At 39.0% G+C, this 25,113-nt stretch overlaps 2 protein-coding genes across 7 annotated transcripts in view; one reads left to right on the top strand and one right to left on the bottom strand.

The window, feature by feature from the left end:
- Positions 1-18,672, top strand: part of Slc30a6 (solute carrier family 30 member 6) — a 42,975-nt gene extending 24,303 nt beyond the window's left edge. For 4 of the 6 annotated variants that reach the window (XM_004839265.3, XM_087216493.1, XM_013070164.3 and 1 more), the window contains 8 exons: positions 205-240; positions 1,034-1,128; positions 1,893-1,941; positions 2,476-2,595; positions 5,273-5,375; positions 6,708-6,755; positions 7,882-7,950; positions 13,202-18,672. In XM_004839265.3, the coding sequence (XP_004839322.1) occupies positions 205-240; positions 1,034-1,128; positions 1,893-1,941; positions 2,476-2,595; positions 5,273-5,375; positions 6,708-6,755; positions 7,882-7,950; positions 13,202-13,699 (1,018 nt within the window). In that variant the 3' untranslated portion in view covers positions 13,700-18,672. The remainder of the gene's footprint in view (positions 1-204; positions 241-1,033; positions 1,129-1,892; positions 1,942-2,475; positions 2,596-5,272; positions 5,376-6,707; positions 6,756-7,881; positions 7,951-13,201) is intronic. The other 2 variants (XM_021253704.2, XM_004839266.3) reach the window with 2 other exon arrangements.
- Nlrc4 (NLR family CARD domain containing 4) overlaps positions 17,607-25,113 on the bottom strand; it is a 26,852-nt gene continuing 19,345 nt past the window's right edge. Inside the window, exon 8 of the mRNA XM_004839268.4 lies at positions 17,607-18,232. Coding sequence (XP_004839325.1) covers positions 17,940-18,232 — 293 coding nt within the window. The 3' untranslated portion in view covers positions 17,607-17,939. The remainder of the gene's footprint in view (positions 18,233-25,113) is intronic.

Genomic DNA, 25,113 nt, shown 5'->3' with positions numbered 1-25,113 from the left:
AACCCTTGGAGACAAGTTTGATAGAGAAAGATTGACATTAAATACAAAGGATAATTTGTGAGTCTCCTTGTCTCATCACTACTAATAATAGTTGGATATAATATTAAAAGATTTTGTGAACTTTAAAGTAGGTTAATTATTTAATATAGCTTTTTAGTTTTATAATTGATAGGACTTATTAATATATTTTTTCCTTTCCTTTAGTGCAGAACGCTTTTTGGAGCAGCCTGAAATACACACGTGAGATTTTATTTTTAACATAACAACATATAACATATAATTTACTATTAAGTTTGATTCTAATTATTAATTGATGTATTATTTAGAACAGTTACTTTGAGCATTAGTGTTCAGAGTGTGACAATATACATTTCACTGGCCTTGCAAAAACAAAAATCCCACTGGGAATTTAGCTCAGTGGTGCCCCCGCCTGCCTCGCAAGCACAAGGTCCCAAGTTTGATCCCTGGTACCAAAAAAAAAAAAAAAAAAATCCGAAGACTGCTTCCTTTCATCTTTAACAGTTCCCAAGCCTTGGATACTTCACAGTATGGCCTTTCCATCTCAGCTTAGGTCCTTCATTGTTTATAGTCTCAGGTCAACCACTTACAATCCCTGTAGTCTTTTATAATTTCAAATTTGACCCCCCAAATCTTTCTTTGCACCTATAGAAAAGGATATTGTATGTATTACCCACATACTGGCCAAATCTATGAGCATTACTTATTTTGATCAGTTAAATCAGGAAAGTCTGACTTACCCAGTATAAGCCAATACCATTAACATTGATGCAAATTTAAAACATTACTTGCCTATAATTAGATGTTAATGCTAAGAGCCCTTTTGTTGTCCTGTGCACAAGGGAGCAGCAATAGATGGGACATAGATTATGCACTTAGAATGTGAAGCTCAGATTCTGTCTGTGGAAATACCAGACCAGTGAAGCACCTCTTAGCCTCTGTACATACTGAAGTGACATATTCATATTACCAAGAAGAAAATAAACTTAAATATGTGAATTGTTATTCTTTTTAGGGGAAGATTATTAGTTGGTACTTTTGTCGCTCTTTCTTTAAACCTATTCACGATGCTTTCTATTCGGAATAAACCTTTCAGTTATGTCTCTGAAGGTATGTATTTTATTTACTATTAATAAAAAATACAATTAATCTCTTATAAAAACAAGTTTTTCCCTTTTTTTAACTCTTAAATCAACAAGAAAGTATAGTCTATTTTTTTTTAACTGTATATCCCTTTATTGGTACATTTTAGGTGTACAATATAATGACATTCATCATTGGAAATTTGCACCTTTACAAAATCTCTCTTGGTTCTTATTTTTCCCCCTTCCCCTGCCCTCCCTTCAAACCCTCCATCCCTCCCTATTTACAAAGACTTTGTTTCCTTTTTTTCATTTTCTCATATTAATTCCATTCCCTTCTTTCCTTTCCCCTACCCCTCCCACTTCCCCTTCCCCTTTGCCCCTTTTCTTCCTGTTTCATGTTATCTATTATACCTTTTAGTCCTTATTTACACTAAGAAAGTATATTCTGAAAAGAAGGTAAGTTCACTGATCCTTTCAAATTAACTGTCTATTGTAGTTGAAACTGGTTTGTTTTGTTGTTTTTTGCTTTTGTAGTATAGGGATGGAACCCAGGGCCTTGTACATGCTAGATGAGGGCTGTACAACTGAGCTATATTCCCAGACCCCAGAACTGCTTTTGACTTAGTATCCTAAGGACATGAAAAAGAAAAAAGTTCTAGTTTTCAGCAATAGCATGTCTTTTTGAAATTACATAGTTAACTGCCCAAGTTATTTTTAAAAGGAACTAAAGTATTTCTAGAAGTGATTAATTCTTCTATTATAGATAACTTAAATATTTTCTTCTTAAAGCTGCTAGTACGAGCTGGCTTCAAGAGCATGTTGCAGATCTTAGTCGGAGGTAAGATGTTACGGAGTTTCATAATGTGCGTAATTTAAAAAGAATTCACAAGAAATGTATCTAATATAGGGACTTACTTATTGCTGAGGTTACTGTGTGAACTGAACAGATTAAATTATTATTCTTCCTTTACATTTTAATTAATGATTTTAAAAAAGGTCTTTGAAAGTGAGAGAACCTTGTTCTCAAATCCTTTTTGCCTTCTTTAAGAAGTATGTATATAGCCAGGTGTGGTGGCAGCACACACCTGTAATCCCACTAGTCGGGAGGCTGAGGCAGAATGATCACTGCAGGTTCACAGAGTTCAAGGCCAGCCTGAGATACTTAGTGGGACCCTGTCTCAAAAAAAAAAAAACAGGGCCAGGGATTTAGCTCAGTGGTTCCACCTCCTGCCTCACAAGTGCAAGGTCCCGAGTTTGATCCTTGGTACCAAAAACAAACAAGTACATTATTTGATAGTAAAATACAAGTTATCTTTTACAAGGTTTTTATCAGTATTGTGTGAATTCCAATGACTGCTCTGTTTCTTTATAGCTTGTGTGGAATTATTCCAGGACTTAGCAGTATCTTCCTTCCCCGAATGAATCCATTTGTTTTGATTGATCTTGCTGGAGCATTTGCTCTTTGTATTACGTACATGCTCATTGAAATTAAGTAAGTATTTTTTATTGCTGTCATGTGTGTTTTGATTCCTGAAGCCAGACTTAAGGGCATCAACAGGAAAGATTGGGGTCAGTCTTCTATCACTGTTACTAATTACCTGTGTAGGATTGCTCAAATCTTGTCCTCTGAAAAATTAAGGGGATTGGAGATTGGGTGTAAGTATTTCTTCTCACAATCTGAAACACAGACTAGAAAACTATTCAAATCCATACTGCTGACTGGATGAGTGAAACAGTAAAAAAAAGATCTAAATGACAGCTGATATTGCTGGGAGAGGGAGGAGAAGAGGAAGTAGGTGTGAAGCAATTTCTTAAAATTAAAGCCTCTTAGGAAATAGACATCACAGCTACTTTAACCTTAACATTTTATGACATGAATGTCTGCCTACCTTACCTTTTAAATATTAGTCCTTAATTAGTATTATTCTTGTATAAGTATTATTATTATAATCTGTTCTTAATTTGTATTACTCTTGTTATACATATTCTCCTAAATATCACATATAATTCTTTTTATTTACCACCTCTATGAGGAGTCTTAAATCTGTTTCTAGCTCAGATCTTTGTTGAATTCCAAAAGGCATTATCTTCACAACTTCAATTCATGGCTATTTTCAAAGGACCTATTTTCTTCTATCATCAAGACAAGTTTTTTTTTGTATTTCCTGTTTCAGTGAATGGTACTACTATCTATTTCAGCGTATTTGTTTTTTAAAATTGTTTTGTAAAATGATGTATAACATAAAGTTTATCATTTTAACTATCTTTAAGCATAGAGTTCGTGGTATAATTACATCCACATTTTTGGATAACCATCACCACCATGTATCTCTTTTCATTATATCTAACTAAAACTGTATATGCATTAAACAATAATTCCCCATGATCACTGACCCACCATCCCTGGCAACTACCACTCTTCTTTCTGGGTATCTGATTTCAGCTAGACTACCTCATGTAGGTAGAATCATCATACAGTATTTGCCTTTTTGAGATTGGTTTATTTTACGTAGTATAATGTTTCCAAGGTTCATCCACTATGTAGCATGGGTTAGAATTTTCTGTCTTTTTTAAGGCCAAATAATATTTCATTATATGAAAATGCCACATTTAGTTCACTCATACATCTATAAATGAACATTCAGATTGTTTCCATTTTTGGCTATTATAAATAATTCTACTCTGAACATGGGTGTGGAAATATTTGACTCTCTGCTTTCAGTTGTTGGGGGCATATACCTAGTAGCAGAATTGCTGGATCATATGATAATTCTGTATTTAATTTTTTTAGTAATTCCACTATATTTTACTCCCTCTTCCCCTCTCCTTCTTCTCCAAGCCAGTTGTAATTGATCACCAAATATTAAGCTTTCCTTAATTTTTGTTTCTCCTTTCCCATTTTGGTTTCCCAGCTATGGCTTTTATCATCATTTCTTGGCTTAAGTAGAATAATCTGGTATTCTAATTTTGATTCTCATCTCTAGTTACTTCTGTTTTGGTACTAATATGACCAATTGGGACATAATATTTTCCTGTTTCAAACCTCTCCCCTTTGCATATTTGTGGAAATTAAAAGTTAGCAGAGTCCTGTGAATCAGACCTCTAACAGCCTTATTAGCCATCCATCCGTCTGGGCACAGTTTAGATTTCCTTGCTGCACCTGGGTTTTCCTGCTGCTTTCATTGTCTAGAACAGTGAACCTTTCAGAGCTCTCAACGATACAAACACCCCTCGGTGCCGTGCGTGCTGTAGGTTCGCCACCGCTGGTCTAGGATGTCCCCTTCCCATTATCTTGATTGTCTTTGAAGGCTGACCTCCTCCGTGCAGCTAGCCTTGCTGGACTGTCCCCACCCCGGTAGCCTAGTCACTCAATCTTTTGGGTATCTGTGAGACCCTTTAGAGATTTTTACTTTAATATCCAGAGCGCTTTATTTTATGTTTCTGATATGTGTATTCCTGCTATTTCTAAGACAAGGACTGTGTCTTATTCATGTTTCTATTCTCAGCAAATAGGAAAAAGATCAGCTGCAAGATCAGCTTGTAACCATTGACATTTTGCTCTGTCTTGTTAATAGAACTTCAGCAGAGTTTACACTGTCAATAAAATGTTGCAGTTCTGCCTCAGTATTGCTATAACGAATTCCTAGAGAGTCCCATTTTGGGGAATTTTAAGTTTTTATTGAAACAATTATTGTTTATAGAAAAATTGATAGAATCACTGATTAGTTCCAATACTCTGTATCAGAAATTACTAGTTCAAATTTTTTGTCTGTCTCAGGCAAATGGAAATCCTAGTTGACAAGATTAAAGCATTCATAGTGAGAAAATGTTGACATTTTTTCTTCATCTTCTCTCCATACTAATTAACATAATTATTATTTTTCCACTAAACTTTGACAAGAAGGAATTCTAAAAACTTTTTTCCTCCTTTGAGGTGTTCCCTACCAGTATTGCAAATTTGTGATAGAAAAAAAAAACAATTCTCTTGCTTTAAAAAATTAATGTTCAGGGCTGGGGATTTAGCTCAGTGGCACTGAGCCTGCCTTGAAAGTGCAAGGACCTGAGTTCAATCCCTGGTACCAAAAAAAAAAATTAATGTTCAGTAGGTTGAATTGTAAGATGCCCAGTGAAACATCCATTTAAAATTTAGAATTGTTTTCTCCTTTTAGTAATTATTTCGCTGTAGACACTGCCTCTGCAATAGCCATTGCCCTGATGACGTTTGGCACTATGTATCCCATGAGTGTGTACAGTGGGAAGGTACTACTCCAGGTAAGGGTCTCGGCATCCACATGCTCAATGCTAGCAGTGTCCTTCTACCAGATTGAAATGGTGTATGTTTTCTTCTACCAGTGTGTAAAAATTTTAGCAACTGGAGGCCCTGTTAGACAATAATGTGTGAAATTCATATAATAAGAACCAGGTGTGGGGTGGGTATTTAGCTCAGTGGTTCTGCTGCCTGCCCTGCAAGCACAAGGACCCAAGTTCAATCCCCAGTACCAAAAAAAAGGGACAGAGAACCAGGTGGAATTCCATTGACCAATAAAGCAGGCACAAATTCTTCTATGTTTCTCTAACATTGCAATCAGGAGTTTAAAATTATTTTCCTCCAACGTTGATTCAAGTGGAAACAATAACTACTTGAATTTTTTTAGATATTTATTTTCCCTTGGTAATGTGCTTTGGCTATTGAGTAATCTGATTATGATTGTTTTCTTATTTCCTGTCACTGGATCAGTGAGACTTTGAAATTTTTTTTTTTTTTTTTTTGGTACCAGGGATTGAACTCAGGACCTTATGCTTGCGAGGCAGGCGCAGCTCCACTGAGCTAAATTCCTAGCCCTGAGACTTTTAAATTTTTTACTTAAGTGAAACCATAGAAACATGTATAAACAAGCCCCTTTATATAAAGGTGGTTTCCTAGCCAGGGGTGGTTGCACATGCCTCTAATCCTATTACTCAGGAGGCTGAGGCAGGAGGATCACCACAAGTTTGAGACCAGCCTGGACTACACAGTGAGTTCAAGGCCAGCCTAGAATATGCAGGGAGACCCTGTCTCAAAAAAACAACAACAACAAAAAGAGAGGTGGTTTTCCAGGGTGGGATGTGTAAGTAAGCACTGTTCTTCCTTCTGTTTCTTACTCCTGGTGCCTTTTCTAAAACCCGGTTCAGGTCTGCTGCCTGCCTTTCAAGCGCAAGGTCCCGAGTTCAATCCCTGGTACCAAAAAAATCCAATTAGCGGACAGTAGCTCCATTTCCAAAAACAGTAACAAGAAGGTAATAGTTGCCCTGTGAAAAATGTTACTTTTCTAGCCATTTCATGAAGATTTTTGTTGAGTAGCCTGTTGATCTTTTAAGTTATATTTAGTTCTGGAGATGTAACCTTGTTTGTGAGATTTTTTTTTTTTTAAAGTTCCTGTACCAGTTATTGGCGCTGTCCATAGTGAGCCAGTTGAAATCCCCCCTCCTGAAATCATGTAGGGAACATGGCAAACGCAGCGTCTGGTTCATAATCCATTTGGGGGAGATTGCAGGACCAACCGTTGTTACAAAAAAGTTTTTTTCTTTCTAGGCTATTGATATTTTCTTTTTCTTTTTCTCCAGACAACACCACCCCATGTTATTGGTCAGTTGGACAAACTTATCAGAGAGGTAAGGCATAATAGTAAATAAAATCATTTTAATTTATGTTAAGGAATTAAAAGTGTGGGTACATGTACAACTTTATTCAATGCTACCTAGAATTTTATTCTAGGGGTGTTATGTTCTTTATAAAAACACAATAAAAGATCTAACATAGAGGCAAAAATAGAAAAATTTGAGGAATTGCTTAATTTGAAAGCCAAACTTGCTGGAAGTAATTGTAGAAGGCATGAGCCAAACTAAACTTCCCCTCCTTTAAAAATAGTGTAGGAGGGCCGGGGATTTAGCTCAGCGGCATAGCACCTGCCTTGCAAGCCCAAGGTCCTGAGTTCGGTACCAAAACAAAAAAACAAAAACAAAAAAAAACAGTGTAGGAAAAAATAGTCTAAAGACCACCCTATGAGCTGCATAAACACTGTGACTTTTCTGATTCTGTATTTAAATCTAGGATTTTGATAAAAATCAAAGTTCACTTTTATATGTTATTTTACCATCACTTTTATATGTTATTTTACCACCAAACATCTTATTCTATGGATTTAGGCTTTCTGTTATAAATGTTAACCGGCTAACTAATGAGAAAATAAGATAATTGAATGACTTGGATGTTGAGACTATTCTAAACACTCAGCTGTCAGTATCGCAAAGGCCACTTTGCCCAACATAGTTGACGACCTGTCTCAGCTAGTGAAGCCTGGCCCTGGATGTACCTTCTGTGCCACTGTGCACGTGGGCCACACTCCGACTCTGCCCTTGGAGTGTCCTGACAGGTCGTATCTGTGCTGTGCAGAGATTTGTTATAAGGGAATCCAGAGAAAGAAATGATTGGCAAAAGTAAATTGATACCACATATAGATAAAATCAAAGAAGGAGTCATGCAGTGTTGAATGGTGGCGGAGGAGCATGTGTAAGACTGAACAGTCATGACCGCATTCTAGAAGGATGGAGCCAGCCTGAGTCCATACTGAACACGCAGGAAGTGGTATCTTGAGTGGTCTGGGATTTCTCTTGGCTGGTGAGCATCCTCATGTAGGGTTTGGGCATATCATTTACAGACTTAAGCCCATAATGTGACTAAACTATGTTACATATGTCAAATGCAAACAGTTCTCATCACTTACCTGTTTTTGATTAGGTATCTACCTTGGATGGAGTTCTAGAAGTTCGAAATGAACATTTTTGGACTCTAGGTTTTGGCTCATTGGTATGTTTTTCTACATATCAGTTTATTTATAATTTAAAACATAGTTTTTAATTTTAAAACAGAGAAAAAGGCTTTCTTTAAAATTTTCATAAAAAAAAAACCTTCGTAGAGCCTTTGATTCCCATTTCTGTTCAATAGTATCTAAAAGGTAGATGGTTTCAGTTACTTAATTAAAATTGAGAGATGTTTTTATTTTTTTTTAAACCTTGAAACTACTGTTGATCTTCATAGTAGATTTACCAGATAAGAAAAATCTATAGTCATTGTAATTCCTATGAAAATGTTATAAAAGTTAAAAGTACAAGTATTGTATATTCTTTCTAAATTTAGTTCTAATTTTGGAGATCTTGCCAAATATGTCAAATATTGTAATAATACAGCTCACTTCAGTATAAAAATCCATATTTTCTAATCCAGTTTGGACTTCATTACCAAAGAAACTTTATTATAACATAGTTTTTTTCCTGTCAGGAGTGACAAGGGAAATACAGAAAAGTATCCCCCTCCCTCCTGTAATTTTTTTTTTTTTTTTTCTGGTACCGGGGATCGAACTCTGGACCTTGCACTTGCGAGGCAGGCAGCGGAACCACTGAGCTAATCCCCAGCTCCTGCCTCCCATAATTTAAAACACCATAATCCTATCATCTAGAGAAGACTGATGTTCAAATCTTGGTGCTTATACTTAAATATTGATTCTCCTTGGAAAATGAGATCGTGCTGTTTTATAATTTGCTCTTTTCAATTGATATCTCAGTTTCCCATGTCACTGAATACGCTTCTACAATATCATTTTTAAAAAACCAAACAAGGTTTTCTTTTTGTAACATAACACAGATCCCATAGGTGGGCAGATTGGGGTAGTCCCGCAGTTCAGTGATGTCACTCACCTTACAGTGCTTTCTTTCACACTGGTACTTTCTTAGTGGGAGAATGACTGCTTCACTTCCACCTCTCTGCTCTTTCCCTTGCCAGACTCATTCTCTAGTGAATTCTTTTCTTTTTTTTGGTACCAGGGATCGAACTGAGGACCTTGCGCTTGCGGGCTAGGTGGCAGAACCACTGAGCTAAATCCCCGGCCCACTCTAGTGAATTCTTCAGAAAGGACCTCTGGGAGCAATAGTCCTTGAATTCTTGAATATTGAAAATAGTTTGTGGATATTATACTTGAAAGTCAGTTGACTATGTATAAAATCTTTAGTATATATTTTATTTTCTTGAGTCTCTGAAATACATTACTCCATTTAACTCCCACTTAAAGCATTGGTGTGACAAAGCCCAATAACAATCTGACTCTCCCCCCACCCCTTATGTGATTTTATCTTTTTGCCTGGAGGCCTAAAACATTTTTTTTTTTCTTTAAAGGGGCTGAGGGTGTGCTCAGTGGTAGAGCACATGCTTAGTATATATGCCCCCAACCTGGGTTCAATTCTCAGCATTAAAAAAAATTGTAGGGCCGGGGATTTAGCTCAATGGTTTTGCCACCTGCTGCGCAAGCGCAAGGACCCGAGTTCGATCCCCGGTACCAAAAAAAAAAATTGTATGTCTTGGTGTCTATTCTGGGTCAGTTATTTCAGGTATGTTTTTTCAAAAATAAATTTAAAAAATATTCAGGAAAGTCTTCATAGTTCTTAATATTCTGATCTCTTGCTTTGGGACCACGTTATATGTATGTTGGATCTTTGTCTTTCATATTTGTTATTTTCTCAGTCCTTTTTATTTCTTAATTTTCTTTTTGTTGTTGTTGTTTTGTGTTGTTTTGGTACTGGGGATCAAACTCAGGACCTCACACTTACCAGGCAGGCTCTATGCCGCTGAGCTAAATCCCTGGCCCTCTTAATTTTCTTTTGATTTTTACATTTTTGCTTTTTTTCTTAAGGTATAACTATATGTTTATTTGCTTTTGTATTCCTTTTAGTCTAATCTTCATTACTACAGTGATTTTTTTCTTGCATTTTCAATGTTGTTTCATTTCTGTGATTTTTCTAATTATGCTTTATGTTGTTTCATGTCTTTTGACTTGTTTTGAAAAAATGGGTTATAATTTTTATCTGTTTTGTAATTATGTCCTGGTAATCTTATAATCTATTTTTTTTTCTTGTAGTAACTTTGTGTGAGATTTGGCTTCAGTCCTTTTCTCATATTCATTTTTATGTGAAATTAGTTTTCTTGAACTTTAAAATTAAAACTGGTTTATAGTAATATGTATAAATTCACGGTTTGAGAGCTCTTTCTGATGATTCCATAAAGTGGAAGATTTTCTTCTGACTCTGTTCCTCTGTCTGAATGCACCTTCTCTATCCTTTTTCTCTGCTGTGCTGTTCACTTTAGGTTCTCCAGTTTTTCTTCTTAATGTGGGGTTCTGCCTAGTTACTTTTGAGAGCTCACAGGGCTCAGGCCACTGCAGCCCTCAGACTTCATTGAGACCCAGCGGATCACCACCAATAAAGTGTGCAGAGCCCCTCCTGGTTTCAGTGACCTTCTCAAGTGGGCTGTCCTAGATTTTTTAAGTACCATTTAGCTGCTTTGGGGGTTTTAGATTAGTCAGATGTGCTGTTCTTTCCTCCTGCACAGGCTGTGATACCATGCAAGTTTTATAGCTTGTATTTAGAATTTCATAGGGATACCATTTTACTTAGTTTTTCTTTTTCTGTTTTCTATTTATTTATTTATTTTTGAAATTTGTCTTAGTTACTTTTCTCATGACTGAGACAAAATACCTGACACCCAAAGTTAAAAGGATGAAAGGTTTATTTCGCTCACGATTTGTAGAGATTTCAGTCCATGATTGGCGGGCTCCAAGGCAGGGGGCCACAGCAGAGGGGCCTTGGAGAAGAGAAAGTTCACGGCAGCCAGAAGCTAGCAAAGCAACAAGGGCCGACCACAGCTCTGTTTTATCGTATCCAGCCTACTTAGGGCCGTAGCACTCACACCTTTAATCCTAGTGCTCTTGAGCCTAGCGTTGCACCAGGAATCAACCCCAGCATCACACACTCTAGATCCAGACCCCTCTGAAAAAGCCCCACCTGTGACCACATGAGGCTTTGGAGCAACATCTAGACACAAGCCATAACAGTGTTATTCATAAATTTTCAGCTTTGTTGTATTTGTTTGGTTTCTGAGGATACTTAGGCATTTCAAAAATTTCTGCTATCCTCTAGGAATGCCAACATAATTTTTAATGGCTACAGTTTTATATTATATAAATCTTCATAATGTTTCATTAGTTCTCTAAAGGACTGTTTTCCTTTTTTTTCTATATAAATGGGCTAGAGTGAACATCTGAGTAGAATAATATTTGTGTATCTATGATTATTCTTTGTGTGTGTGTGGTTTTGAGAGATAGCCTCACTGTTTAATGCAGGCTGGCCTTGAACTCATGGAGATCCTGAGCCTCCTGAGTGCTGGGCTTGCAGCCTAGCACCAACACAGCTGGCGGCAATTCCTAAACGTGGCTTGTCTCACCTAAAAATGATACCCTGTGAGTCGGATTTATGGAATGCAGGTATTTTTCTCTGTCTCATCATGACAGTAGCTCTGTATTTAGCCTTCTAAGCCATACACTGAGATAAATCATAATTAGATAAATTCTTTTGCTAATTTATATACTGTTGCTGTTATAATTTTTTCTATTTTGAAAACCTGAGTTTATCTAGAAAGCAACATAGCATGTCAGGACATTTTATTTACTGTACAATTTTATTTTCATTTTTATTAAGTAAATAGTACCTTATTATTAGAAAACAACTTGTGACTAAGTCAGGAAGAAAGTAAAACTCCTAAATAATTTTGCCATGTAAAAACAATTGTGGTCATTCTTGATTTTTTCTTTGTGCACATTGTATGTTTTTAAATTTTTTTAAATTTTTCTTGTGTTTTAATCAAAATAGGATCATTGCTATACTTACATGTTGTTATCTACTTTAAATATATAATGTATAACGAACACCTTGTCAAGTTGCTGAATATTATTCTAACCATCATTGAAATGCCTGGTGCGCTCTGTCCTCTAGTACCTAGGCTAGAAACCTTGAGATCATTTTTGACGAGTCTGTCTCCTTTATCCATTTAATCCATTTGGGTATCACATCATCCCATTTCTGCCCCTGGGGTAGGATTAATCCATGTGTTGCTCTTGTATCCTACGATTTTTGTCCTAGATCAGCAGTGTCATTTCTAACCCAGACTGTTGCTGTTATTTCCTGCCTCATTACCAGTCACCCATAAATATGACAATGTTCCTAAATTAGATTGTTTTACTTCTGTCTGAATGCAGCTGTTAAGTCAGAACTTCCTATCATTTTAGTGCCCTCTCCTAGCCTGTTTAACCTTATTACCCATCTCTTTCCTTCTTTCCTTCTCTTTCTTCATATCTTTCCTTCAGCCCTCTGAAATATTTTTACTTATGTATTAGTATTATTCTTTCTTTTTATCAAATAGGCCATATATTTTCATTGATCTTTCCTCAGCATAGAATGCCTTTCTCTGCTTTTTTATTGTTTTGGTACCAGGGATCAAACTCGGGACCTTGTGCTTGTGAGACACGCGGTGGAACCATTGAGCTAAATCCCCGGCTCCTTTCCATTCTTTTTGAAATTTCATTTATTCATTAACCTTAGATCAAATACAGTCTTCTTTTGAAGTCTTTCTAAGTTGGAATTCATACCTATCCTTCCTGCCTATTTTTATATATTTCATTTATATTGATCCTTGCATTGTAATATTTCTATCTTTCATCTAAATGAATTTCTCTCCTTTTATAATTTTTTTTTTTTTTTTTTTTTTTGTACGGGGGATTGAACTCAGGACCTTACGCTTCCCAGGCAGGCAGCAGAACTGGTGAGCAAGGGATAGGGCCGGGGATTTAGTTCAGTAGTGCATTGCCTGCCTGGCAAGCGCAAGGTCCTGAGTTCGATCTCTGGTACAGCAAAAGTAAAATAAAATAAAAATTTTTTTTAAATAAAGGGATAAGGGCTCGGGATTTAGCTCAGTGGTTTCGCCACCTGCTGTGCAGGAGCAAGGACCCGAGTTCGATCTCCGGTACCAAAATAAAATAAAATAAAATAAAGGAATAAATATTATTTTGTTGACTTTTTACATTGATAGTAGTCTTTAAGAAATAACAAGACATTAGCTTTCTCTTATTTTGAATAAAATACCAAGTACTGACCAAATCATAGTTAAAATTTTACTTCTAATAGAATTTTCAGTAGTATAATTACAATCACTCTCTCTCTTATGATTTTGCCCGTAGGCTGGATCAGTGCACGTAAGAATTCGACGGGATGCAAATGAACAGATGGTTCTTGCTCATGTGACCAACAGGCTTTATACCCTTGTGTCCACCCTGACTGTTCAGATTTTCAAGGATGACTGGATTAGGCCTGCCTTAGTGTCTGGGCCTGTTACAGCCAATGTCCTAAACTTTTCAGACCATCACGTAATCCCAATGCCTCTTTTAAAGAACACTGATGATTTGAACCCTGTCACATCAACTCCAGCTAAACCTAGTAGTCCACCTCCAGAATTCTCATTTAACACCCCTGGAAAAAATGTGAGCCCAGTTATTCTTCTAAACACACAAACAAGGCCTTATGGTGTTGGACTTAATCATGGACACACACCTTATAGCATGTTTAATCAAGGACTTGGAGTTCCGGGAATTGGAGCAACCCATGGATTCAGGACTGGTTTTACAAATATACCAAGTAGATACGGAAGTAACAACAGAATTGGACAGCCAAGACCATGATATACCCTAACTTATTTTTATAAGGAATATTGACTCTTTGGCTTCCAATTTATTTAGTAATCCACCTTGCATTGACTATTCAATCATTTACACTAAATGTTAGAGACTAATGGGCTTGTTCACATTTCATGAAACATAAACTATATTTTTGTAAAATGTTTTTGTGGCAGTGAGATCCTTGCAAATGTTACAGACTTTAAATAGGCTCCTTTTAGAAAGTTTGTTTCTCTAAATTTTAGTTTTGCTGTCTTTGGTTTTGTAACTGCCTGTGGTATGATATGACCTTACCTTTGTAAGAGAGCCTCTTGATTTTTTCAGTGAAATTTATAAACATGCTTTGTGAATAATACACATTTTAGGAAAGGAAAACGATGTCACTTTTAAAGTAAAAGTCTCCTTTATAATTTTTCCAAACTTAATCACTACGTGTTTTTTGAGCCCTTCTTAAATTATAGCTTTGGTTTTCGTTTTCGTTTTCGTTTTTGTTGTTACTGCTGTTGTTATTGAGACAGGACCTCGCTATGCAGTTCGTGCTAGCTTTGAATTCACTATGTAGCCCTGATTGGCCTCAAATTCTCAGTGATCCTCCTGCCTCAGGCTCCCAAGTGCTGGGATTATAGGTAAGCACCAGCACACCCAGTTCTAAATTATGTCTTGCAAAATAAAAGCAAACTTTTTTTGAGGGGGGTACCGGGGATCGAACTTGGGACTTTCCACTTGCGAGGCAGGTGGCAGAACCACTGAGCTAAATCCCCGGCCCGGAGCAAACTTTTTTATGGGAAATTTTTGAGACACATTTTACTTTCTAGCACAATTTAAAGTTTTTTTAATTATCAGAATTTTTTTTTAATTATTAGAATTTTTGTTAAAGTTTGTCTCGTTCACAAATTTCAACACATTTGGGTTTTTTTGTTGTTCCGTGTTTGTTGTTGTTTCAGATAGGGTCTCGCTGTGTAGTTCAGGCTGGCCTTAAACTAACTATGTAGCCCAGGCTGGCCTCAAACTCATGGAAATTCTCCTGTTTCAGCCTTCCAAGTGCTGGGATTACAGGCATGTGCCACCATGCCTGGCAACACATTTGTAAATAGTCCATAGTTCTCAGTGTTTTAATTAGTTGAATGAACACCAAACCTTTGATGAAATACAATGAAAGAATCCCAGTTTTCTATGTTCATAATAGTAGAATGAGTCTTTTTAAATTACTTTTTTTTTTTTTAATATTGGGGATCAAACTCAGGACCTTGCACTTGCGAGGCAGGTACAGTCCCACTGAGCTAAATCCCTGGCCCCTAAATTACATTTTAATTAGTTGATGTTTTCTTTCTCATTTTATTACCAAAATATATTACCAAAATATATGGAATTCCATACGTAATATGGGATTGGATATCTTTTCAAATTTGCATACTTTCACTATATATTATATAATTTTACCAAAATATAATGGACTGTAGATTATAGGATACAGTATTGTTAGGCTGGCATGGGCAGTTTCTAACAGTTTTGCTTGCTTTATCAAAAAAATAGTGAATTGCAGCCGGGGATTTAGCTGAGTGGTTCTACCGCCTGCCTTGCAAGCGCAAGGTCCCAAGTTCAATCCCTGGTACCAAAAAAAAAAAAATAGTGAATTGTTAATGTGATACACTGTGAGAATCATGTAAATTATTTTTTGGTCATTTTCCAAATGCAGGTTTTAAAGACTTTACAACGTGGCCAGTACTATTTCCAGAAAGTATAATGAGTGGTTGTCATACATGACCTATGAAGCTTCTTTTTCTTTTGTGTTGTTCTATTTTTTCATGAGTTGTATATTTACGATTTAAAAAAATATTTTGAAAATGGATTCAACTTCCCTAGAATCCATTGCTTCTGGAGATCTGTGATTTTTTCCAGCCAGCTAACAGCTATCTAGAGAAGTTTTCTGGGTTTTTTTGTAGAATTGGCAGCAGTTTCCTTGGTCAGCTCATCCTCTTTTACAAAAGTAAGACACTTCCAAATCCTCCTTCACAGTGGAGTCCCAGATATCAAAAAAGCCATCTCTATCAAGCAAAGTTGTAATCATCTATGGTGAGAGCGACCATGTTCTAAGCACTTTTGGCTTAGCACAGAGTTGATCATTGTCTATCTGCAGCCCTGTTTGAGCATTTGACCTGCTGAAGAAATACAGTCCACGCTTCCTTGATCACTGGGGAAAAGAAAGTTTGTGAAGTGTAGTAAGGCAACCTGTTTCTTGTCCTTTGTCTTATGTTCTCCAAATATTACTGTCCCTATTGTTGGTCTACTTCAAGGTGATTTTTCCTCCAGTGACCTCATGTAAATGTGAGTTGAGGTCATGCATGAAATCTGAAGAACTGCCTTGTCCTGAGTGATAATTAAGAGGTATGTGCTGCCTTCCCAGATAGGTCTTCTCATGTCTTCCCATGGGGTTTTTACATGATTGGGTACTGAACACAGATCCGTGCCAGGTTCTGTGCCTGCTTCCTCAGCACTCATCCAGAGGAACATCTGTGCAGCTGTGCCACCAAGGTCCTTTAATACTCACCTGCCCTACTTGCTGAAAGTCAACGATGCCAGATGTTGCGGGTGTCATTAGCCTATGCATTATTTCATAGGAGCCTTGCTGGCTAAGTTCTAATTTATGGATATGAGAATAATGATCATGGCCACCAGAGGACTGACTATATACAACAGCCTTATTGGCAAATCTTGCAGAGAATCCTTTGAAGCAAGACAATACAAAAAAACAAAAGGAAATTTGATTTAAATACTTAACCCATGAGCTAGGCATCGTGGTGCACACCTGTAATCCCAGCACTCAGAATGCTGAGGCAGGAGGACTGCCATGAGTTCGAGGCCACCCTGGGCTACATAGCAAGACCTTGTCTCAAAAAACAAACACTTGACCCCCGCCTGTGATTACAAGTAAGCTCCATGGAGTGTGACTATTCCTATTTGAAGAAATCACTATATTATAATGGAAAAAAATCACTGGACTAGGAGGTAAGAGATTTGGGTTTTAGTCCTGCTGCTGAAGCTTTTAAGTAGTTTTGTAATCATGGACAAGTAAGCCAGTTAGCATCTCTGAGCTTTCTCATGAGTAAATTAGGGAGGTGAATGAATTAATTGATCTGTAAAATTTTATGACTAAATCCGTAGAATATGTGCTCAATTACTAAACAAATTTGCCCAGAATTCCTAACTCCTACCTCACATACTAGCCAAGTGTTATCTACACCAACAGCTAAGCCATTAATTTGAGGTGCTGTGAGAACAGAAGGCGTACCGCAAGCTAACACCATTCAGATTCTTGGGTTTTTTCTAAATTTGCTTCAACTTAAATCTGTTTAGAGATTTTTTTAGACTTTTCTGTGAACAGTTATTTTGGGAGATGGTGGAGAAAAGATTAAGGCAGGGTATCCTTTGTTTCTGTAGGGAACAAAAGAATGGGATACATTTTTCCTTCCTTATGGAATTACATACAATGAATGATTCAGCTACTGGGAGCCTTCGATTTACCTGCTTATCAACTGGCAGTTTTTACTTGACTGAAGAATGGTGGCAGTCTATTTTGGAAGTCCGATATGCTTCTAATGTGAGAAAGTGTTGTTTACATTCCAAATCATTTCAATTAAACTATTTCAATTAAAGCATTAGATGAGGGTTTTCTTTGATTTTAGATAATTTTGGTTTGCTTCTTCACAGTAGTTTTTTGTTGGTTTGGTTTGGTTTTGGCAGATAGGACTTAAACCCAGGAACACTGAATTACAGTACATCCCTAGCCCCTTTTAACTTTTTGAATTTTGAGACAACATCTCACTAAGTTGCTGAGGCTGGCGTTGAACTTGTGATCTTCCTACCCCAGCCTCCTGAGTAGCTGGGAGTACAGGCATGTATCACCACACCTGGCTTATTCAATAGCTATTTATTGATGATTTACTTCTATCATGTTTAGCAAATATTTGTTGAGTCTGTTACATGCCAGGTACTATGCCAGGTGAGCATGCATATAATATACCAGTTGTTATGGCCCAGTGTTCTTGGGGCCAAGGGTAACACAAAGGTGAACAAGAGTCTCTTTAAGGAGCTGAGAATCCTTGTTGGGGAGATGAGACACCTAACTGTTGCACATATCAGCAAATGAAACTCCCTTCCACTTCTTCATCTTTGTCTTCTTTTTCCAAGATTTCTCAATCGTCATGCTGATAGAGCCCTCCAAGTACTCATTCGCTTAGGGTGTCTTTTAAGCAGTTACTAGTTTAAAAGCACCTTTAATAACACTGATATCATCATCATCAAATTGCCATCCAATCAGCCTAGCTTCTTGCAAAAAAGTTAACTTGGATAACACATGGCCAAGTTTTCTGACTAAAGCTGCATCAGGTGAAATTCCTTTAGCACTGAAGTCAAAAAATACTAATTGCTGAAGATTCTCAAGTACACCCATGAAGGCAAGCCATCCGTCACTGCTCACACAGTTTTCTGCCAAATCCAACTGCTGGAAGTTTTTCAGAGGATTCTTTTCAAAAAATGCACCTGGGTAAGGAGAGAAGTATGCTAATTGGGAAAAACCCCACAATTTTGAAAGAAAAACAGATTCTATATAATCTTTCCATTCTGAAACCTCCATGTTCGGAGCAGTGCTGAGCTCCTCTGGAAGAAATGAGAATTTTCTACAGATAGACTATGAATATTATATTTACACTATCTTTCCTAAAGTGTAAGGGAGTATGATAAAGAGTAATTGGTAGTAGTATAGTAAGCAAATATAAATGAATTGCATTTTCTCCTTTTTCTGAGTCTTCCAAGAAATGGACAGTGCTTTAAAAATTGAGGTATGAGAAATGCTATTAAATACTGTTATTTTCAAACTGGAATCAAACTTAGGAGATACTAGGTCATTCCTCCCTATTGTATCTTTGAGTATGCATTGTGCCTAACTGTAAAGTGAAGTAAATGAACCTCTTTCTCAAGGATTTGAGTGTGTTTGTTTTTAATCCTCCCTAGCCTCTTCCGGAAGTTTCTCTGGAACTAATGGTTAACTCCATCAGTGGGAGGATGGATATCTGATGTGTCCTTGGTGTCCTGTTACATAAAGAATGGAGCCTTTTTTAGTGTTCATTCCCATGTTACTGGTTTAGATGGTATTAGAACTCAGGTGAATCTTAACAGTAAGAAAATATTTCAGGTCATATACTGCTATGCAAATTGGCCATTATATGTATGACCTTAGGAGTTCATATAACTCCTCACGAATTTTGCACCTTACATTTTGGACGTTAGTCCTGCCCTCTTCCCCGCCCTCTTCTGGATGACCAGCACAGGGTAACAGTCTGGCACACAGAAGGGAACTCAGATCCCTTGTATGTTTGTACTCTGAGCCGTTGCCACAAATTACAGAATATGCGTATGCCTGGTTTAAGGCCATTGATACCCAAAGGCAAAAGACAACAGCCAAAGAGTTCAACTTGAAGGAAGAAGGCTCAGTGCTATAAAACCTATGTTAAGGTCACCAAGCAAAGACTAAATGTTGTCTGCCAGTAGTAATGAAGGCTTTAGGACAGGAGTAGTCATTCTTGTCTGACCAGCTTATGGTAGGTTGAGGTCAACCCCAGGTATGCACAAAGACTATGTACTCTTACCCACTTTCAGTGACAGTGTTGACCGACAATCTGATTTTAGGATCAGATGTCACCATGGTTTTGTGTTGTTTTCTCATTGCAAAAAAAATGTCTTCAGTCAATGTCAGCCAGTACTCTCAACACCTTCATAAGGTATGGAGTTTAGAAAGCTCTTTATGTTCTTTGCAGATACCGAAATTAAACAGGCCCTGGCTGACAGTAGTCAAGATACTAATGACAAAGGTGGGTAATACCAAGTAAGGGATGATTAACAGGGTTGTGCCTCCTTGTCTCTTCACAATGTGTGCTACTTGCCACCAAGACCATCTTTGGGCCCTCCTTTCTCTGCTGATCTCCTTGGGAAGTACAACAGACTGCTATTTGCTCCTCAAGTCTATCTCTCCCTATTCCGTACAGTTTTGTCTGGGTATATGCCCACTGATATCCCAGCCTCTTGCTGCTTGCTGTGGCTAAATTTTTGCCAAAGAAATATAGACAGAAGCAATGAGTGCAGCTTTTGTGTCATTTGGTGGGGGGGCAGGCCCTTCCACATTTCCCATTCTACTGTGTTGAAATGTGCACATGGCAACAACCTAGCTATGACCATGAAGTCCAAAATAAAACTAAGGAGTAAAGAAGTTGGTTTCTGGGTCTGAAAGGCTGTACCGTCATCTGGGATGGAAATAAAGCTCTCCTGTCAGCCGTGGTGTAGGTGGGTCTTTGCTATACCTGTGTAACTAGTACACAGGTCTTCACTCTCCTGTCCTCCTCTTCCCCACAGGAGCACTTCATTCTTGTAGCACGGCTCTTTCCCTGCTCTCACATTGCATGTCCATATCCTTCTACCCTTGCCTCTTTTCCATGTGCTGGCTGCCAGTTAGTGTGCCTGCTAAAATCTCCTTCCCCAAGAAGCGACAACTTTTCTCCTTCTCAACTAGCAAAAGAGAACCACCTAACAAGATTTTTTTTTTTAAGAAGAATTTAAAGTATGTTAAGCCCATTCAACCCTCAGGAGGTGAGCTATTTATACTGCCATCCTCCTGAGGTATAAGGACCTTAGTTAGCTTCTTGGATGATTATTAGAATGTGTGCAAGCATAGGAACCAAGAACAAGCGACACTCCGTAATCCAAGGGAAGCCTTTTGTCCATTGAATTTCCAATGCTTTTGTTATCATGAGGAGAAAACTAGATCTGTGAGAAACAGAACCATGACACAGAGCGGTTGGCTGTGCGTGGACTGTGGAGAGTGCAAAGGGCTTCATTCAAATTCCAGGCAAAATCTCAAGCGCTCAGTGTGTTTGGACTTCTCCAAGATTCTTGTATTCTAAAGAAAACTCTGATACTGTATTGTCCTATAGTTCACCTGAGCTAGCACCAGAGCTCTTACTCAGCTTTCATTCATTCAGCAAACATATTGCATGCCTGTAAGTTTGGTGCTGGGGACATGTGAAAAGGACAAACATGGACCCCGACTCCTTGGGCTTACAACATAGTGTGAAGCCAAACACTATAATTACATGGCCACTGGGGTGCCGTGGTAGGTCAGGGTGCATGGAGAACACACAGAAGCAACAGGCTCTCTAACCCCATTCCCAGAACACGGCAATTGGACTTAGATGCTCCAGGGGGAAGATGAGGCTTCTTCTCAGGGAAAAGGCCCTACAAGGAAAGCTATTTCACTTGTCTGATCACCCCGTGGTGACGCTAACCAATCGAAAGTCATCCTTCCCCTCAGACACACAGAGCTTCCTATCAACTGTGCCTTATTCTAAACTGTGAGGAAAATAGTACAGGATCAGCAGACATCTGCCAGCAGCATCCAACAAAGAAGGCTGAGACTAAACACCCCCCAAAAATGAGACTCTTGGGGTGGGACTTATAACCCAATATTGCAAAAAAAATGAGGTATCTATTTTGAGGGGCTACTATCTGGCAGAGCCCTCTTATTTTGTCATCCCCAGCATAGAAGAGCAAAAAGAAGGTGAGAGAACAAACAAGAGGTGAAAATCCCAGCCTCAGGCTCTTCATGGTTTCTGTGAATCCATTCAGGAGGTGGAGCCCTCAGGACCTAAAACAACTCCCAATTGTACCTCCCCTCCCAACACTGTTGTTCTCAGGATTAAGTTTCCAACATGTGCTTTTTGGGGAACACATTCAAACCATCTGCATTAGGCAATATAGGAAACTGTGGAGAGCGGTGTGTGGAAAGTGGTGTTAGCCAAAGAGGCTCCATTTTGAATCTTACCCTCCATTGTATAGAGCAAGGAGACTATGTTATGAGGAACCGCATCCTTGCCAAATTAGATTGCCCTGGAACGTGATGAACGTTCTGTAACCCCGAGACACAAGGAAGCCCATGAGGGTGGAGAATTCCCAAAGAACTAGAAAACAAGGAAGCAGGTGTCTCTGGATAAGGGTCATGATTAACAACCAAACTCGCCTGTTGTATAAAAGGGGGGGGAATAAACTTGGGCACTCGGTCTCTGGGAGCCCTCCCGACTCTATCTCTATCTCTTTATTTTTCTTCATCCTCACTCCCCCTTTCAGGTGCTGTTTGACAAGTGACGGCCAGCAGACTCCGTCACGGGTGGCGCCCGAACAGGGACCTGAATACGGGGGACCATAGTGAAGGACACCGCGGATCGTGAGCTCGGATAAGTAAATTAAGGGCGGTGAATGCACTCGGGAGTAGCAAAATGGGTATTGGTAATAGCCAGCTGCTTTTTGTACATATGCTTAAAAAAAATGCTTTGGTCTCGTGGAGCAAAGGTAGGGCATCAACAATTATGCAACTTTTTAGAATTTGTAGAGAAAGTTTGTCCTTGGTTCTCTGAAGAAAGCACAATAGATTTAGAAGTATGGAATAAGGTGGGAAGGCGACTTCAGGACTATTACGATAGTCACGGACCCACTAAAATCCCTATAGATGCTTTTAGTTTATGGGCTTTAATTAGAGATAGTTTGGATCCTCGGCATGAGGGAGAGAGGGTTGAAGGACCCTCCTCAAGTCCTTCCTCGGAGGAGCCCAACAAGGCTGGTGTTCCCGAGGTTGTCCCTCCGCCTCCTGTAGAAAGTGGAACTAAGCCATCTGCTCCGCCAGTGTATGCTGATGCGGAGCCTGCACTAAGGAAGGGTTTTTTCCGGATGAGGGACCCCTAAACCCGTGAGATGCTGATGATTTGGAAGAAGAGGCTGCTAGGTATAACAAGGAGGACTGGCCCCCCTCCCTATTGTAGCCGTGGCCAGGAAAACCGAAAAATCCAGACAGCCAGCGAATGAGGACGTGACCAAAAGGATTACTAGGTTGGAAAAGAGATTGGAGTCTCTTTGTCAGCAGTGGCAGACAGGCTTAACGGTGGAAGAGGAAGACCAGAAGACTCAGAGCGGGGGAGGAATAGTTCCTAGTATAATTGCTGGTCTTGATTCCCCACCGGTTGCAGGTCCAAGATTAATAAAAAAAAACTGACCCTCTTATAGCCATGATTAAACATCCCCCAGGACCCAGGCCTTTGTCTGTCAATTCTCGGTCTCTGTCGACATTACAAGCTACCCTGCAACATGCGGTTGACAGAGGGGAAGATACCCAGGGCTTTCATTTAGCTTGTCCAGTATTTGAGGAAGCTGACGCTCAAGGGAATATGGTCAGAATCCATCAGCCGGTATCTTTTAAGCAATTTAAAGTGTTAAAAATGGCATGTGCACAATATGGCCCTACCGCACCTTTTACTCAGGCTATGTTAGAATCGTTGAGCACGGAGGCGCTGCCTCTCGGAGATTGGAAACAGCTTGCTAAGGCATGCCTGTCTGGGGGAGATTACCTCCTTTGGAAAACAGAGTTTTCCAAGCAGTGTCAAAGAACAGCTGAATTAACTCGGGCTAATAGAAATGATATTGATTATGACATGCTGGCAGGAGAAGGGCAATATTCGGACCTCGCCAATCAATTACTTTGCTCAGATACAACAGTCCATACATGCCCGGACCTGTCCTTGTTATGTGGGTCACATTAGGGCTCATTCTGGGCTTCCCAGACCCCTGGCAAAGGGAAATTGTGGATGCTTATGGAGTGACTGCAGCAGAACGGCTGTGGCACCCTAAAACTAAATCATCATATGCTCAAGTGAGGTGGAAAGATCCCCTCATGGGTGTATGGAGTGGCCCCGACCCGGTATTAATATGGGGACGAGGGCATGTTTGTGTTTTCCCGTAGGACGCTGAAGGTGCCAGGTGGCTGCCCGAAAGATTGGTTCGTTTTGCGGGAAATTCTCCTGACCCTTAGGATGATCCTGACAACTGTCCTACTGATAAATCTAATGATGACGCTTAATGAGAAGGTTTATTGGACTTATGTACCTGATCCACCTGTTGTACATCCAACGAGCTGAAAAAATGGAGAAGTAATGGTATGGGTGAACAATACCAGGCTGTTGGATGAGCCGGCAGCACCTGACAAGAACGAGGTCCTATTGTTCAACTATACGGGATCAGAAACCCAAATCCCCATATGTTTCTTCAAAATCAACAGAACTGATTGTATAAGACTGAGTGCTCACACCCTGACAGGAAGGCAGGTAGATCAATGCAAAGGCGGGATCACTGGAGTCCATCTACATCTACCTGTGGGTATAGAGACCACTGGTGTAGTGCCTCAGACTTTTAATGCTCCAATTAGACTATTCCATGGAAGAGATGTGTGGCAGATGCCCCTGTAAGATATAATATTACTGGACTTGATACTTATGTTTTGGACTGGTCTGAAAATTCTCGTCATCCCAAAAGAAATGTCATTGCATGTGTCATGCGCTCTTATGTATTGCTTGTAGGAAATATTAGTGTTCAGAAAGGTTCTGATTATTATAATGTAATTTGCTTTAATTGTCAAATAAGCAATTGTGTCACCCGAACAGAAAATCAGATAATGGTTTTGCGAATGTGTTCTTAGATTTGGATATTATAGATCTCCAAAATGCAGAACCCCTAAAATTTGATGCAGCCCAGACTGCACAGGATTTTATCGAACAAATTAGAAAAGTTCTGCCATCTACATCTGCATTTACGCGGTAACTCATTTCCATAGTAATTATTGGAGGAGGACTGCCTCTTAGATGCATGAGCCTTCTGGCGCTACTACAGATGTTTATGCATTCTTTAATGAGGATGGCTGGAAGTATTCATGGTCTATAATTACATGCTACACTGCCTAAACCCATGGTTGTAATTCCCTGCAGAGGCTGGTAGTCAATGACAGGTAAGAGGAGTATAGGAAATCACCAACCTAAGACAAAGCAAGAGTACTGTGATGCTCTTGACTCCACGACGGGTAAGGGATTTCTTTATATTCCTCACCTAAGACAGGCACAGTCTATCTGTGTGATCAAGGGACCTTGATCATAATATATAAAATGGGGAGATGTGGAGAGCGGTGTGTGGAAAGCGGTGTTAGCCAAAGAGGCTCCATTTTGAATCCTACCCTCCATTGTATAGAGCAAGGAGACTATGTTATGAGGAACCGTATCCTTGCCAAATTAGATTGCCCTGGAACGTGATGAACGTTCTGTAACCCCGAGAAACAAGCCCATGAGGGTGGGGAATTCCCAAAGAACTAGAAAACAAGGAAGCAGGTGTCTCTGGATAAGGGTCATGATTAACAACCAAACTCGCCTGTTGTATAAAAGGGGGGGGGGGGATAAACTTGGGCGCTCAGTCTCTGGGAGCCCTCCCAACTCTATCTCTATCTCTTTATTTTTCTTCATCCTCACTCCCCCATTCAGGTACTGTTCGACAAGTGATGGCTG

The sequence above is a fragment of the Heterocephalus glaber genome, unplaced genomic scaffold (genome assembly GCF_053883595.1).
Source record: "Heterocephalus glaber isolate CG9 unplaced genomic scaffold, H.glaber_assembly_v1.0 deba00001457, whole genome shotgun sequence".
In the NCBI taxonomy this organism is placed as follows: Eukaryota; Metazoa; Chordata; class Mammalia; order Rodentia; family Bathyergidae; genus Heterocephalus; species Heterocephalus glaber.
This window is presented reverse-complemented; position numbering and strand designations above follow the sequence as displayed.